An 18,784-nucleotide genomic window follows, 5' to 3' on the forward strand; every position below is an offset into this window, starting at 1 on the left:
TTTACGACACTGCACGATCTGTTCCACGCTTGCGCAGCTTTGTTTTACTTTGTTTATATTTTTTTACTGTTAAATTAAATGAAATACAATACTTAATTTACTTCGCTGCTGTCCACCTCGTATCATTTCACTATGCGTTCTGTCAAGTCAGTTTGAAATACTGTAATGTTTCCCCTGACTTTGTAGTTTGTAGTTCTTTCTTCATGTAAATTAATATAGTCTAGTTAGACATACATGTTATGTTCCTTATTGGCTTCTGTAAACGCCATTGAAGGGATTATTTTACTGATTTAGATTAAATGGATAGATATATTAGCCTATACATTTAAAGTTAACTAGTATTATCAGATTGAAAAAACGACACGAACCGTCTTTGACAATACTAATGATCTCAGATCGAAAAACACGGTAAGGTAAATAGACATGATTCAGCAATGAATCGCAAAATGGAGTTTGGAGGAAACTGAAGATTTGCAGTCGATAAAAATACTTTATTCCACATGTAACCAAAATCATCCATGTTCATGTAACAACTATTATTTTGGATTGGCAACCACATAAACACATCGTAATGGTAACGTAAGCAACATTTAAAAACATAAAAACAGACTCGCCGTGAACGGTTAAACTACGTAACGTTAGCCTAATGTCAAATGTTTACATCGCCTGCGTCACGGTACCAATAGTGTAGGAAAACCATGATGTTTTTGAATACGTAATTACGCGCATGCTCAGAAGGGATCGTGCAGGTGGAACGGATCATGTACTGACAGCATCATCTATCGGCCCAACTGTAGCTAGTAGAGACCAAAGGTCTTCTGATAGTCTGTCAAATTTGATTTGTGGTGTTCTGAGATTCTACATTTCTTCACAATCTGTCAAAAGTGTGAGACGTATTCTCTTGAGTAGATGTCATTGTGGGTGTGACTTGCTCAACTGCTGTCCTCACGTGACGTAAATTGATGACCAGTAACCTGATAACAGCTCTCTTGTTTCTTTCTGTGTCTGTGTTATTATCATTGCTGCAGAATCGTCCGGAAGCGCAACATGTTTTTTCCCGGCCCTGTCTGCGGGTCCACAGGCATGTGAGGAATGTACTCGATTCACACACAATGTCATGCATGTTGGGATAAGAGCAGTGGGAGGAGACACTGAACCCGGACGGCTGTCTCAGCCATGACCTTTATAAGTTGAAAAATGCCTTAGATCGTGTGTTTATAGGCATCTTTTAATTATGCATTTGTGTTTGAATGCATGTGGTACAATGAATGTGTCACACACCCACAGTTCTCTACAGATGAGAAACATATGTTGTGGTCTGCATGTGTGTCTTGTGGATCTTTCATAAAACCCCTGTTTGTTGTACTATAGAAAGTTCATATCAGTTTGACTGGTGTTTCAAGTTTTATTTTGCTGACCCTTGAAACGAGTCAGAATCAACTTCGAGAGGTTTAATTGATGTTTTGACATTTGATTGATTGATTTAACATTGTTTAATCAGGCCATTTACTTTATATTCTGATCTATGAAACACAGAAGGTCTGGTAACTGAGAAAATGTGTTGTAGGCTCTGGGGCTGAAGCGAAGTCCTAGTGGACTATTTTAATATTTAAAACACTGACAACAAAATGTAACAACTGAAATGAATATATCATGAGTAGAAGTGCTTACAAAGTTACTAACAGCCTTTCCATAAGAACCAATTCGAAGTATTCTTTCCAATGAAAACATGCTGATTATTCATGCTATTAATTTCATAAATGCTATATTATAAGATAATATAAGGTTTATTATCCATCACAAACCTACAGTATATAGCAAACCGCTAAAAATACTTTATTACTGCCGCATTTTCATTTACTATCTATCTATCTCAGTAGATTGCTATCCCTCTTGGCCTTTTCCATGTTCTTTGCGTTATCCCTTAAAATAACATGCACTTTTTCCTTCGGGATTCCCCATGCTCGAAACATGGCGTTAAATGCAGCAGCAATAGCCTCCGCGGTGTGTGACCCTGAAAACTCTTCAGTGTAGAACAACTTTTTTAGTTCGAAGTTTTGATTAATGAACTGCGCAGTGAGGTGGGACATACACTCGCACTCCAAATGTCACTAGTGAAACAAATTGATGTTATGTTGTCCTTCATAAGGCTGTCGACATATGTAAACACTGTTTGGAATAACACTCGGCAGGCACACGTCAGTGAAATATTTACACCCTGGCATAGTGTAACGTGAATCTAAATAGGACATGAGTCGCCGAAACCCTTCGTCTTCCTCAATAGACAATGGCTGGTGATCTAGGCAAATGAATTCCATGAAATGTGCGCGTCTTTTAATATCTACTTCTGGAGTATGTTTTTCCTGAATACGATGGTAACTACATCGAGTGCAAACCCCTGCAGCGTTGGAAACTGATTTTGATTTCTGATCACCGCAACTTTCAGAAGTTTTGCGTGGCTTTCAATCGATCGGCGGGCTTCATCTAAGCTTTGGACACTGCTGAAAGATATGTGGACATAAATACATAGCTTTTATCTTGGTACTGACGAAATTTCATCAATCCATAGAGGAGAAAGTATTTTACTAAATCGCGGAAATTGGGTAGTCACATTTGTGGCGGGTAGATTAGCGATTGTAAAAAAACATCCTCTGTATTTAATAATACGCATTTTCGATCACCTGACTTCTATTGTAGTTAATGTTTACTATTTTAATATAATCCCCGTAATTATAAATATCATAACTTTTGCAATCCTCAACTGATTTTCACAATTCAGGTGTCGTCGTAAAGGGAATTTTCAGCTCTTTCTAGAAATGTGATCCATTATGAGTTTAGGGGTGTTTGGAAATTTTGTTATCATACCTACTTGTAGAATTGCCAGACCGGTGAAGCCATTTTTAGCAGCGTGTAAAAATTGTCTCAAGAGTTTTGCGTCATCGGATCGGCTTTTCTGAATCGGCCTTTATAGAGAGCGCCAATCAAACATCCCAAAGCAATTATTGGTCGATTATGCTCGGCGACCGATCAATCGGAGCACCCTTATTATATATGAAAGGTAACTTTAAATTACTTCTTGTGATATGACGCTACATACATTTTTTGATTATCTTGACCTTCAAAGGGGGCGGGAAGTGCTGTTGGAGGGGCGGGGCGTCCCCTTGAGGCAATGGTAGGGCAAAAACTAAATGTAGGTTTGTAGGTAAACCTAAATGTAGGTAACTAAATGTAGGTTTCTCATTATTCTACCTTTATTACCTTTATGAAAATCGCCACAGAATCTGGGAAACAAACAAACATGTCTAAAACGATGTCTTAAACATTTAATATTATTGCAAGATATTACAGGGCACATTCTTACTCCGATTATGCCTAATAAGTTGATAATGTGCAAGTCATGTAAACGCGAAAACAGGTTTTCTTTTATTGGGGAAAGGTCATCAACAGCGTAAGCAAAACCCGCTCGGCAGAGGTAGTTTTTTGCCCATTACTCAGATTTCGCGCTGCCTGTAAACGCCTTTACTGGATTTCTCTCAGTTTTGTCCCAAACGAAAGTTATAGTAAAATAACGCCTAAAAGTCCACTGTCGAATCATGCAGTTGATGTAGAAATGTCAAAATGAAGAACTATTGTTGCATAAGCAGGTACTGCGGAGACATAAGAGATCTAAAAATACAGCTTCTGACTAGGGGTGGGCGATATGGACAAAAAATTATATCTAGATATTTTTCGCGATTTTAACGATAACGATAATTAGACGATATCCATTTAAAATGTGTTTTTAAAAGTCTGAGATACTTAATCACTAATCAATTATGATAATAATGGGCACCATGTTGAATGAAAACAGTGCTTATTTATTTTCTTTAACATGTAAGTATTCAAGTAAAAACAATTCAAAGACATACAAAATACTAATTGAATTAGTGTAAGAACATCGAACTCTGAGTAAACATTCAGTTGTACACCTCTGTACAAACTCTGTAAATTGTACAGCATACAAGCAAGATGAAATTCTAATATATGATAGAAGTTGGGGAGGGCAGTTGAGCTGAAATAATTTCGACTTGGCACTTTCCCTACCTACTGAATCGGCAGCATTTATTTTGCTTGGTGATTGTTTTAGCATTTGTTTAAACTTGGTGATAGCATTTGTAATGTCTTGCCACTGTTGCTTTTCTTATCGTAAGGCACATTTCCGCTAAAGTTTGCTGCGTATGTTGTGCAGCAGGTACCTTAGCCGATGTCGGCTTTTCTCGGGCAGCGGAGTCTCGGATCTTTTCATACTCTTGGTATTCCTTACTATGGTTGGTTGTCGAGCTGCTTTTAATAGCAACATGTTTCCTACACACTTTGCAGAGTGCCGTCTTTTGCGCAACATCAGTTTCCTCAAAACCGAACGACTTCGATGCAAGTGAGGTTGAGCCACGATTAGCAACTAAGTCATCTGAAGTAGATTGCGAGGCTCTGGGTGTCTGCATGTTGTCTCTTTCTGTCAAACGTTTAGCATAACCACATTCGTTAACCGGTGTTGAACATGCGTGCGGCCACGCGCTAACCTGTGAGAGAGATTACGACGTGTATGCATACAACAGCAATCACGTGACGCCCTGCTGCAGCCTCTGAATGTGTGGAGTTTTAATGCGTGTTTCGGAGTAATTAAAATAGTCGATAATGAGAATTTGCACATCGTTAACACAACAATCCCGATATTATCGCAGACGATATATATCGCCCACCCCTACTTCTGACTGTTTTCCCGCTGCATTTTTTTATATTACTAGTCTATCGACGATGATGTCACTGCACACAAGAAACCTGGCAAGTCTCAAACTTCCATTGAAACAGTTTTCCGCATAACCGGTTTATTATTATGCATGTAAACATGTGAAAACCGGTTTCTTTTTAAGCTGATTTTGGATAGATATCGGTTTATTTTGTGCATGTAAACTCACTCATTGTATTTCACAAAGGACATTGCTTGACACCAACCTTGAAACAGCTTGAAACATGAGGGAAACAGTTAAGTGACATCATCACTGATGATATATGATCATTTTTCAGTATTATCCTTTAGTATGAAATGAAAGGGGATTTATCACGAACAGACTTTTCTGCTGAAATTCTCAGTAGTGTAATGCGTCCCGGTTTGTCTGAATGCATTATTGCCCCGTTTCACACACATTGCTTAAGACTAAACCCAGACTAAAATAAAAGTTTGAGCGGTCTTAACCTAAAATAAACTGCAGCGACGTATGTTAAAATATGTAATTCACATTGTTTGGTGACAAGATGCACACCAGTAATATTTTTTTATCTAAAAGCGACTTAAATATCCTGGCTTAAGCTAAGCCATGTCTGTGAAACCAGTCAAATTTAAAACAGTCTGAACAAAATAGGAAGTTCTTATAGATGTTCTCAAATGACAAAAAAGATTGACAGAACATTCATGTGTATTACAAATAAAGAAATAGTGAAAAGTAGTGTCCATGACTGATATACTCATCCTCTGTAACATTTTTAAAAGCCTGTTTGAACACACACAAATACATTTACGCACATGAAGTTTGATTTCATGTGAAGAAACGTATCTAAATGTACCTTTTGAAATGACCTCAAAGAAGTCAACAGATTACTTTATATTTTGTTGTTAAAAGCTTAATATTCTCTTTTTTTGTATAAACCTTTTTCATGCTCATTACCGATCTGTAGTTTTCTGCATTACATTTTTTTACATGTATAATGTTCTATTAAAATTCAATTAATTAACGTCTTGTAGAGATATACAGAGATTACATGGTTTTGTAGGCTAACCTGGAAGTTTGCGCTGTAGGGGCTCCAGGGGCGTCATGCACCCATTTTTTAAGGGGGCACAGTGTGCACAACACACAGAAACATGTCCTGCACATAAAAAAAAATACATGCAGTACATTTAAAGCAATATTAAAGATAATATCTGTTGAGTGTATTCAAAACATGGCACAAATGATTGCGAGAATAAAATGCAATTTTAAATATGATGCTTTTTTTGCTCATACCTTGTATGTATCTGAAGTCGGCCGAGTGTTATGATTTTCAGGAACAACATTTTTTCAGGCGTGAAATGTGCATTGATACTCCTTCATTCTTTACTTTGATAGCTGAACTGTCTTTGTGGTGTTAAGAGAGGAAAAGTTACGAGTGATTGTTTTGCTGTTCTGCCGGCAGGTCCTTAAACATCAGCAAGCAACTATAAATCATGTTTTTCAGCAAAAAAACACATTAAATTTTGCCACGATATTTTGATAGACAAAAGGTTACTGAATAATAATTTAATGAAAACCAGATTTACTTGAATTAGAATTACTTTCGTTCTTTTTTTTATATTCCTGAAAACGTCCCAGCGCGACATCCAATGGGTTTCCCCAGGTGGTATCACATTTAAACATTGTCAACACGCTAAATAGTACCGTTAATTTACAAGGCCATGTTACAAGGAGGATTAAAGCTGGAGTAAGCAAAGGAGATTATGAACAACCTTTTTTTTGTTTAAGACACAAGACAGTTATTGTCTAGTCAAAATTTCCCCTTTCAAGTTGATGTTCAGAGCAACACTGTACAGGCTGAGACACGTTGTTTGTGAACAAGTTAGACATGATTTTTATTCCTGAGAATCAGTATGAAACACAAAACCAGCAGGAGAGTTTAGAAATGTGTTAAAATTTAGGCTGTCAAACAATTAATCACAATGAATTGCTTTTTCCAAACTCCTTCTCCACACATCCCAGTGGGAGAAATCCCACTCTGATCTATCCTGATGTGAGAAAAAACACTAGAAAACTATGACAGACAAGCAGAGCGATACACGCTATATACAAAATATCTCAGTGATCTGCCAAATATCAGGAATCTATAATATTTTACCAGAAACAACAGGAACATTTGCAGTATAATAAGCTTAATATAGAAAAACACTGTTTATTTACAGTTTGCTGTTTCACCTTTGTAACAGTTTGTTGATGGTTTTATTGTTGATCTTGTTTTGTTGGTATGCATTTATGATCACTTGAACCTTTAGGGCCCTCTTTTCATGACCTAAAGGCATGGTTCAAAACGCACGGCACTCCGAGCGTGTCCGAATCCATTTTTGCTAGTTTAACGGTGGGAAAATGGTTGGGCACATTGTCTAAACGTGTTGTCCCGATTGTCTTAATGATTAATGATGTTTTTTGTCCGTAATGTATAATAATGATTGTCTCATCTTCCATTCCCTTTAAGAGCCATTTGTGCTCGAGCCATGGCAGATTCGCTATTTACACGGCGGAATTCTCCAGAAAGGAAACGTGTCTGCTTGTGCGAGAGGTTAAAGTGCGCAGGCAGACCATTTGAATCTGATCCGGGCTTCAACCGGTAGCCAGTGGAGAGAGATGAAAAGGGGTGTCACATGAGCCCTTTTGGGCTGTTGGAAGATGAGGCGTGCTGCTGCTTGTTTTGTTGTATGCAGCTTATAAAATACTTTCTCTTTTGCTTGGTTCTTAAATTTACAGTAATCTGTTTATTATCTTTTTTTCTTGTACAGTTCCTAATTTCTGAATCGTTTGCACTTTACATATAGATGTGGACCCAGATGCACAGTCCATGTTACTTCCTTTGCGGTGTAAGGTTGTTGTTTTGTTAAGTACTGCTGTGAGTCAAGGTCAGACACATTTTCAGGGCGTGTTGTGATCTGTGTGTTAACTGCTGTGTTGAGCATCTGGATGGAGTGTAGGGCAGATCAGATTTCAGGAGATTCAGCATTATGTCTGTATCTCTGTCTGTGAGATACTGTAGAGGGCACGACACCTCTCAGGCTGTTGTTTTTCGCTTGTTTCTATATTCTCAAATGCAGCTTATAAAATCTTTATTTGGCATAGAATTCACTGATGTCACAAAACCTTGGAGTCAAAAAGGTTGAGAACCCCTGGTCTATAGGAAGTGATTTGTAGATATTTGTGGTGTAATAAGGTACAGGACTAGTTTGGCATCATTCCAGCATGGATTACAGCGTATCTGATCCCACGTTTTACTACAACCTTTATATTAATATCTGGGTTGATGTTTTGATTATTTTACCCATCCTTCCCATGCTTCTCTGGATAAGAAATGAAACCCCCAAATGTTTTTTATCAGTAAATAGATTTTTCTTTACTGAGAATCCTAAACTACACTTTCCTATATCGTTTTACAGTTGTATAAGTTTTATTTTCTTTGTTTGATGAACTGTGTCGACTGTATGTGATGTTCAGTGATTTTCAAAAGGGGGTGTTTTGTTGATCTCTAGCTGGAACAGTTACGTGTGCACTCATGAGACTGTATTGATCAGGAGATGTGGTGTTACTATTGGGTATATTTACACTTGGTCATCATTCAATGCAGCTTTACATTTTAACACCTTACATGATCACTCAAACCATCTCTTTTATCAATCCCTGACCAGTGTTAGGGTAGTATTTATCAGATGTTTTAATAATAACGTTAGGGCTGTCAATCAATTAATATTGTTTAATCACATCCAGTTTAAAAGTTGTGTGTATATGGACTGTGCATATTTTCTTGTATTTACATAAACATACACATATATGCATATATTTATGCATATATGCACATCTCTAGTTATTCTACTGTCATATTTTCATAGTACATACCTACTGTCATATTTTCATAACTGTATAATATTTTCTCAATATTGTATTCTGTATTTATTCTAACTGTATATCCTGCACTTGCTAATTGCCCTTCTGGTTAGACCTAAACTACATTTTGTTACACTGTACTTGTATATGTGTAATGACAATAAAGTTGAATCTAATCTAATATTTATGAAAAATATAAAAATGAAAGGCAGGGTTAGGATTATTTTCAAAAACGTCGTGCCAGGTACCAAAATAAACGTAGCCAATCAGCAGTAAGGGGTGTGTCTGCTGTTATTGTTGTAATATATGTAACACAGCAGTTTTGAGCGCCATGTGTTTATCTGGAACCAGTGTGCTGCTTGTACATAGTCGTTTCGTCTTCGCTTATTTTATTTATTTGTGCGTTCTAAGCTATGATGAAGCTAAGCTTTTCATGCATGCGGTACACAGCACGTTTGATGGCGGAGCAGGGCTAAAAGATTCCGGACATGAACTCCAAACTAAGTCATATGTCTTTGTTTTGTTGGCAATCTGCGTGTACGTGCATAATGTAAAAAATACGAAGGAATTAAAGTGATGATGTATTATGTGCTTGTGCGGAAGTTCCGTCCCCCCTGCCTGCCTCCAGCAGCTCGTGTTTTTCCAGAAATACAGCTGTATCTCTCTTTTATAAATTTGATCAAACTAAATATACTTCGAAGACAAGTTGTATGGTATACTACTGTATATGTACTCAAGATTTATATGAGATTGAGACAGAAACTGTGTGTGTCACCTGATCTTTAGAATTGTATACGGTAAATAAAAAGAGACAGTGTATTTATTTTAAAACAAGTGCATCAGAATTTTGGCTTAACCCTCTTCATTCTTGTTACCGACTCATTTGTATCTACAGTACAGAAAACATAACAACTGTAAAATAAGTACCTTAATCCCTGCCGTATTGTGCAGTACGCCTCCAGTTACTCGTAAATCAACCTTTTAAAGTGGCAAGAAATTATTCAGGAGTTTTTAGCCCCAATAGGTCAAGCTGGCAATTTTGCCCGCTCTCGAGTACATTCGACCACACAAACACACACGTGCCTGCAGAACATGGACAAATATAGCCTATGTGATGGCATACCCAAAGGACAGTATCTACCCAAAATAGGAAGGAGGTGTTTAAAACCGAAAACATTGGGCTGCAGTGGACATCTCTAGTTATTCTGCTGATAGAGAGTAAACAAAGAGGGCAGCCCTAAACAAACCCTCAGACATCACTTAACAGGACGTCCTGTGAACGGATAGGGCAATGCTGGGTCACCAGTGCCAAAGTAATATTTGTAATGTGGCACTTAATTGTTTGATTTAGTTTATTTGGCAGATTGGCTGATGACTAAATGTAATTAAAATGAAATATTGGCTTTGGTCCATGATAATAATACCAGATGGTTCAGGGTGTACGTCTGTGTCAGAAGAGGACTTCCTTCCACTCACCTCACGCAGGAAAGGCAGTGGTTTCCTCATGGAGAATCACACCCACAAAAAAACGTACACATACATCATGCTAAAGAACCATGTGCATGTGTCTGTCCTTTCATCCAAGGGCTCAAGATTTAGTATGTTGCAGAGCAGTGTTTCCAACAGAATGCTGTGGTGTTGGATGATGTCACATGCAAATTAAAGGTCCAGTGTGTCATTTTTGGGCGATCTATTGATAGAAATTCAATATGATATTCATCACTATGTCTTCAGAGGTGGATAAAGAGCATACATATTGAAGCGGTATGTTTTTATTACCTTAGAATGAGCTATTTCTATCTACATACACCGCAGGTCCCCTTGCGTGTAATTCACCATGTTCTGTCAGCCGTCGTAGTGTTTGGAAAGGGAGGGTTGGAGTGAGCGGCTGGTTGCAATTCGCAACCTTGCCGCTAGATATTACTGACTGGACCTTTAACATTAATGGCATCATTGGGTAGTCTTTGCGTTTGCACTTCAAATCTAGCTTATTGCCCAATAAAGCTGTTTCCATGTACATATTTTCAGTTTCTGCTGTTCTGAATTAAAAATGTTGTTTCTTCCTTCAGCTCACCGCACAAAGTATACGGCGAGAGAGATGTTCCCTGTGCCGGGAGAGCAAGACCTTGTGCTTGCAGGGTAGTTCTGCCGACATTTTATCGCCAAATGAAAACGAAGGTTTATCCAGAAAGTCACTAGGTTCGCCACCGTGCACTCCTTTTGAGCAAAGGTCGCTGAAGGAGTCGAAAAAGTTGCTAAATATAGTGAGTTGCTAAGTTAACAACACTTGCTTTTCACACCCCTGCATGTGTTGACTGTGCATGGAAGATGTTTTTTCTACACATGGATATTTTGTTAAATGAGAAGTGTCAAATGTTTTTGGTTCGTTTGTGTTGGTCCAATTTCTGCAGCCCTAGACGCAAGAAACTGTGGTGCACTTGTGTATTCTGATACCTCTCTTTATCAAAACCAGCATTAACTACTTCAGCAATTTGAGCTACAGTAGCTCATCTGTTGGATTAGACCACTGTAGACTGGGAACACTCCACCAGTCGTTTAGCCATCACATTTTGCCCCGTGTCAAACTCGCTCCAATCCTTACGCTTGGTCATTGTTTGTATGCTTCTAACACATCAACTGACACGTAGGCCTACACTGGTGGGCTCATGATCTACTCGTCTTTCAACATGAAATATCAAATCCAAATTTGCAGGTCGCGCCTGTGCGTGTAGAAGATGCTTGCTCTTTCTCGAAAAGTGGTCGCAGTCTGGAGCTAAAACCAAGCTTATTCGAAAAATGAACACTTGAACATACACAAGCATGATAAGCACTTACTAAAAGGACAGAAACCATCTTTGTCAAAAATATATGTGGTATGCGATTAGGCCTGTCTCGATAGTCAATATATCGACTTAGCGCGCAATATATGGAAATGAGTGCGATCATTTTTGGTGCTGCAATATATTGCGATTGATTTTTTTAAAAATAATTATTATATTATTATTTACATAATGTCACCAACATTTTACCCGATTGCGCTGCATCGTCTGCTCCTTTGGAGGAGGTGGGGCTTCAGGCGTCTATCCATACACACACGTGAGAGGCGGAGTCAGCGGAAAGTGACAGGTTAAGAGAAGTGAAGCCAGTGCGTTGTAAAGTGTTTCATGGCAACTACAGACAGTTAGGAAGAACAAGTCCCAATGGATTTGGTTTAAAAGCCGCAATCTTCAGCCTTTTTCCGTCAGTGCAAATACAAACGTGACGAAATTGCGCACACTTTTCTTTCTCTTTTCTTTCTTTCTTTCTGCCTCTGTGAGACACTTTAAAGCCTTAAAATAAATTCTAAACCGACTTTGTTAAACATTTAACTTAGTTTTGTTGTAGTTTGTTAAACATTTAACTTAGTTTTGTTGTAGTTTGTTAAACATTTAACTTAGTTTTGTTGTAGTTTGTTAAACATTTAACTTAGTTTTGTTGTAGTTTTTGTTAACTGCACTGCACTTTTATAAATAAGGGTGTATTTATTATTATTTATTTGGGTTTTTTAAATTAATATTTTTAGACGATGTCTGAATATTCTTAAGAATAAAACGTTCTTTGTTCTTTGAAAGAGTACTTGCATTTGTATGGTATTACATTGTAATACTGTCATTATATAATCAGTAGCATTAAACAGTCTTAAAATGGCAATAATATCGCAATTAATTTTGGTGCAATATATCGCACAACAAAAAGTACTTATCGCGACTGGCCTATGTGCGATTGGATTTTTAGTTTGGCATTATTCCTTTAAATAGAGGGGATGGTGTTTTATGACCTATACTGCAGCCAGCCACCAGGGGCACTTGAATTGCTTTGGCTTTACTTTGCGATGGGTTTTATTTCCTATTATGACCTATATCATAGTGAAACAACATATGTACTGTATTTGAGCCGCAGGTATCGATTCTTTTACTTATCGAGTATTCTACAGATTTTTTTATTGTTTAATCAGGTATTTGGATAATAAGTACTTTTTTTCTTAAAGAGCCAGACTAAATATACAAGAGAAAAACTCATTTGTTCCCTTTTTAGAAAAATTTCACATTTTATTGCTGAAATTGCATACATTAATATCTGTGAAAACTAAACCCATTTAGTTCATTCCATTGCCGTATTACATTCAAAATGCAATATAATACAAATATATAAAAATGAAACATGAATAAAAATAGAAAGAATAATTTCAAAAGGTAAACAACTAACTTCAGCTTATATGCATGATGCATTTAGTTTAAATAAATTAGTTTTTTTCTTTTTTAATATTAAATAGTAATATATTTGTCCACATAAAAATACTTTAGTTAACCAGACTTTTATTTTGGCAGGTTATCAGAAGATGCTTATTTTTTTAGTATGTCTGTTTCTTCACTCAAACAATAACATGTTCGTGAAATAAACTCTTTTAGAGCAACTCTGGAGATGAAGTTTATGTGTTCGTGTCCTCATACAGCGGAGACACAGATAAATCCATGAGCATCACGCGTGTAGCATGTTAAACTGTGCAGTTCATTCACTCAGACACGCAGAACAGCCAGATGGCATGTCTTAATAACAGGAATCGGCATCTAGTTTTATGGACTCACTCGCAAAATAGACTTAAACTAAGTCAAATAGCAGTTCACCATTTCAATAAGCTCTCACTTATTTATCAGCATGAGAAATACGTGCGAGCGTGTGAAAAGACTAAAATGCGTGTGTCTCACAGGGCGAATGCGTGAGATTTGAGAGGCCTGTCACATGTAGGCTACAGTTTAGCGGCCTGTGCGTCTGTAATAATGGTCCGTGGGGAAAGTCAGTGCTCCGTGTCTACTGTAGTTAAATGGATTAAACAAAGCTTCTAGCGGCAAAAATGACCTCGATAATTTGTTTGTATTCGAGTTACACAAGGAATCGTTTCAGCCCTATACTTTATGATATCACAAGATTGGAGATCCTCACCTTAGATCCAAATAAAATTCTAATGCTCACAGAAGCTACCGTTTGGTTAAGTGACGGGTGCAAACAGTAGTGTGTAGTTTCATGTCACAGCACAGAATAGTCACTGGTGTTCTCATCAGCTTTTTCTAATGGTTGAAAAATGCACCACCAATTCTCACTCCAAGTCGTTTTTTCTTTAGAAATGTCAGAATGACTGAAAACCATTTATCAGCATGATCTGCTGTTCTCTAGCAGGGACGGAAATAAAGCGTTCAAACCAGCTTGACAAGATCAGATTAACAAATCAAATAGATGTAAAGTAAGTTCCTGTATGAAAATGTGATGCTTCGTTCTACTGAAGATCTTGTTTTCTTCTGGCTGTTCTTTATATCATGATGCATTTGTTGTTTTTCAATGAGGCCTGTGTTACATTTTTAACCTCGGGCCGAGCTGTAAAGTGGGCTACAGCGCTCCGTGCGGCGTACCGTGGGGTCTTGACCCACATTCTGATGCTGCTTCTTTTGGGTCAGATCACTCGTTCCTTGTTTTGTAGGAGTAAATGCACAAATGTGTGCAGAGACAGCTGAGATGAGATCTTAAAGCTCTTATAGCAAAGCATAACAAAACTGGCACCTGTTGACTTCCATTGTATGAACAAAAAACACTTTTCAAAATGTCTTCTTTTACAGGTTTTGAACAACATGAGGGTGAATATTTTTGGGAAACGGTCCCTTTAGATGACAACACTTGATGAATTGGTTTCGAGTCGTCTCGGATATTTATTCCTCCAAATAAGTGAAGTGATGTATGTATGTTTTGCAGGGAAACCTCACAGCATCGAGAGCTCTGAGCGCATCCAGCTCTCTGGCATCTATAACGTACGGAAAGGAAAACTGCAGCTGCCCGTGAACCGCTGGAGTCGGCGGCAGGTCATTTTATGTGGCACTTGTCTGATGGTGTCTTCGATAAAAGCCAGCCATACGGGAAAGATGCACATCTTACCACTGATTGGAGGAAAGGTAGTGACCATGTACTGCCATCTCTCCTGAGCAGAAATAATCTTTATTGTTTTGATAATATTTAATGTGACGTAAATGACAAGTTACATCTAAAGAAAAGCACATTTCCCTGCGTTGCTCAATAGTGCCCGTCCATCCAAATAATTGATCGTATGTTTTAACATTTCATTCAATTCATCTTTAACACAGTTGTATTTACAGTAGTTATTGTACAGTTCTGGAATTCTTTGACACAAATGAAAATAATTGAAACTCAAAGAAATATTTCGTGTACATAATTTATATCATTACTTGGGTTAATGGCGTGGCCTGCATCACCCGGTTGGGGTTTATGTTTTGAATGATTTTTCTTTTTGTTTGTGTGCTGTTGTCTGTAGGTAGAGGAGGTAAAGAAACACAGCCACTGTTTGGCCTTCAGCTCAGCAGGACCTCAGAGTCAGACCTACTACATCAGCTTTGACAACTTTACCGAACATCTGCGCTGGCATCGGCAAGCGGCGAAGGTGTGTACTAGCTCTACCAAACTAGACGGGTGTAATTTATCTCGATTTCCACATGGGGGAACAAGACAGATATGTTCTCTTTTTGAAAGTTGTCATTGCATGTATGAAATACAAGTTGAAAACCAAAAACCACTGTCACTGTTATTTATTCATTGGACCAGACTGTTGTTTCATTTACCGCGAATGCCAAGAGTAGTTTAGTGAGTAGTCCGATTCAATGCATTCAGTGAACCCCAGTCAATCTTTTCAATCCTGCAAGCACGTTACACACATTGGTTCAACTTTTAATGTACAAACTAACTCACTTCGGTACTGGACAGCAGCGGTTTCTTTCGGCTTATGTTTCATTTCACGTTATGCACCAGCTCGCGTTTGCGGATAATTTAGCGTTGCATATCAAAACGCAGTTGCGCCTCAAGTTCGTTGTGTTTTTGCAGATCATTTTAATCTTCACCTAGTTGCTTTTTAAATAGCCAACGGAATTCGTGTTACCCTTTTTGTCGACAATTTCATCATTTTCTATGACAACTTCATTTCACTTCACTTTGGTTACCACCTCCAGTCATGTTTTCCTCCTCGTGTCAAGTTTTCTTTGCAAAGTGCTATCTGAAATGGATCGAAATAAATTCAATATGAGATTTTTTAGCGGCCCAGCCCTAGTCCCGACCCACAGTTTGAAAACACCTGTCCATGAAGACTAGAAGGTTTTCAGACTCGCATGAACCGGCTGCCTGGACAGCATGTGTAGGTGTCATCCCTGTACTATGGTCCAATCATGGTATCAGTGGATAATACTGATACGCTGATGACACAGTAATTTCACAGTAATTGGCGGCCTTCCAATCAATGCAGTCAATCCATTAATCCAGCTTCCAAAAATGGTCCAAAAACAATGTTGATACGCAAGTAATATGTGGTACATCTGAGTTTTTATTTTATTGTCCATTTGATTAAAAACGTCCGTGTCATGGGCTTGGTACAGTGTTCATGTCAAACTGTTTGGGTGGAAATGTGAGTGATTTGGCTGTGTGTTTTATGTGTAATGGATGGATTCTACATCAACCACTTTGAGATATGATCTGCTTTCTTGGGAAGTAGCTGCATGTGTAGACAGCGTGTTCACAGCCCAAACGTTTGTGTTGAATATTACAGAGACTGCTGACCTTCTCTCAGTAGTTTGAACTTTGCCCATTGTACAGTTGATTTATACATTTATCCCATCGATTTTAGACTCTTATAAATTCAGACGTGCTGCAATGGTTGGAAAAAGTGTGCATTTCCACTGCTGTAAATCACAAGCACACATTCATTGTCATAACTTTAAAATTCAAATTATAACGCAGGGTATTTTGCGCTGAAAACTACGCGTCCTTATTCCATAACAAGCCCTAGTTGGAAGTCCTACTTTGAGCATACTCTACTATAAAGGCACCACCCTAAACAAACGCAAGTAGGCCAAACCTGGCCAGCCTATTTTAACCAGTCTTTCCCGGAGACAACATTATGCTGTAGGAGCAGCGCGTCCCACCGGGACCCTCAGATTAGAACGACCAGAGAGGAGAGAGGAAAGACTTTTGAGCCCACAGCATATTTCAGACTGCTGTTTTGATTGTAGCATTTTAGTGCTGGGTGCTTAATCGATTGGAACCCTTCACTCTAACTTGTTGAAATGCTTTTTTTGTGTGTACAATAATAATGAATCAGACTTAACGTTCTCAGGCCGAAGCCACATCTGAAGACCAGGGCAGCGTCCCAATAAATGCTTAGCACTGATAAAAACCTTCAACTTCATTAATGACCTCTCTCTCTCTCTCTCTCTCTCTCTCTCTCTCTCTCTCTCTCTCTCTCTCTCTGTCTCTCTCTCTGTCTCTCTCTCTCTCTCTCTCTCTGTCTCTCTCTCTGTCTCTCTCTCTGTCTCTCTCTCTCTGTCTCTCTCTCTCTGTCTCTCTCTCTCTCTCTCTGTCTCTCTCTCTGTCTCTCTCTCTGTCTCTGTCTCTGTCTCTCTCTCTCTGTCTCTCTCTCTCTCTGTCTCTCTCTCTGTCTCTCTCTCTCGCTGTCTCTCTCTCTCTCTGTCTCTCTGTCTGTCAGATGGTGTCGCAAAGGATAAGTTCAGTGGATCTGTCTTGCTGTAGTCTGGAGAAACTGCCGCCTAACCTTCTGTATAGTCAAGATCTGACACATCTCAACCTAAAACACAACTTCCTTCCTGCTGACCAAACACTACTGCAGCTCCAGAGGTCAGTGTGTGTGTACAAACCTATGCACACAAATTGGGATTTATACAAAATAGCAAATTTTCCTCATGGTGTGCCGCCTCTTTTATTTTTGCCCGGTCTTCACTTTCACTCCTGCTTCCTCTTTCCTCCGGCAGGTTTTCCCGCTTGCGGAGTCTCAATCTCTCGAATAACCAGTTGGGAAGTTTCCCTCTGCACATCTGCTCCATCAGCACGCTGACAGAGGTTAATCTCAGCTGCAACCACCTGACGTCCATCCATCCGGATGTGGGCAACATGACCAAGTGAGTGTCAGCAGATCACTACAGCTAAAGATGTTTTGGTAACACTTTACTTTTATAATACATTTTACATAATATGCTACATTTAAGTCGTTTTAATGTATTAATTATGCCTTGTTATGCACCTTATAATGCATAGTAATGTCTCATGACAGTATCATTGTAACTACAGTTGATACATTATAACACTTACACTTTAAATTGCATTATAATTCTTTAAAACACACATTATGAACCATTATAGTGCACCATACCCTTTAATAAACCTTTATAATGAATTATACTGTACATAAAGGCTATAAGTAAGTGTTACCAGTGTTTTTATCATGCTTGAAGTAGTGTGGTTTCTTAAATAATCAGTAGTTATCTGGGCCGGAGTTTGTAAATCGGAGGTTTGGTAGGGTTGACTGACCTGACTGGTCCCTTTTTGGATCAGTCGGCTGGATGTGGTTGGCTTGTTTACGGACGTTTCTAACAGAACAATTTTTGTGCATCTTCTTCCATTGCACGTTCCGTAAATCTAGCAAGCTGTTTAAATAGGAAATATTTCCAGACACAAGTCGACCAGCACCTGCAGCTGTTTTATACTGGCAGACCTTTAGTGAATATACTGGATACCTTACAAACACTGTTACACATCAACATCACTACTGCTTCATTCTTCATGTTATCAGTCATTTAAAGCTTACTTGAGGTGCTAGTGTTGAAGTGTTTTCTCTGTGTGTGTCAGTCTACAGACGTTTGTATTGGACGGGAATCTGCTGTCGAGTCTTCCGGTTGAGTTGGGCTCTCTGCAGAGACTGGCATATCTGGGTCTGTCCTTCAATGAGTTCACACAGGTGCCATCGGTACTGGAGTGCCTTCCTGCGGTCGAGAGACTCTGTATGGCAGGAAATAAACTGACGGTGCTGACGCTACAGACGTTCCGCCTGCTGACACTAAAACACGTCGACCTCCGGTGAGCAGAGAATACACCTTCGTCATCTGATCAAAGTACTGAAATGTTAAAAACAACTTGCTTGTACAGTTTCGCAGGTTAAGAAAAGCATGCTGTTGGATGTTCAAGACTTATGTCATGCATTCAACATTGGTATTGTTCACAAAAATTTGATGCAATTCAAGATATATTCATATCTG

At 38.6% G+C, this 18,784-nt stretch overlaps 1 protein-coding gene across 1 annotated transcript in view; it reads left to right on the forward strand.

Moving 5' to 3' along the window:
* The window catches only part of phlpp1 (PH domain and leucine rich repeat protein phosphatase 1), a 30,808-nt gene that overhangs the window by 3,029 nt on the left and 8,995 nt on the right, over window positions 1-18,784 (forward strand). The window contains exons 2-6 of the mRNA XM_079452737.1: window positions 14,433-14,629; window positions 15,007-15,132; window positions 17,221-17,369; window positions 17,504-17,650; window positions 18,378-18,605. Coding sequence (XP_079308863.1) covers window positions 14,433-14,629; window positions 15,007-15,132; window positions 17,221-17,369; window positions 17,504-17,650; window positions 18,378-18,605 — 847 coding nt within the window. The remainder of the gene's footprint in view (window positions 1-14,432; window positions 14,630-15,006; window positions 15,133-17,220; window positions 17,370-17,503; window positions 17,651-18,377; window positions 18,606-18,784) is intronic.

Source organism: Barbatula barbatula (genome assembly GCF_947034865.1).
Source record: "Barbatula barbatula genome assembly, chromosome: 3".
Lineage (NCBI taxonomy): Eukaryota > Metazoa > Chordata > Actinopteri > Cypriniformes > Nemacheilidae > Barbatula > Barbatula barbatula.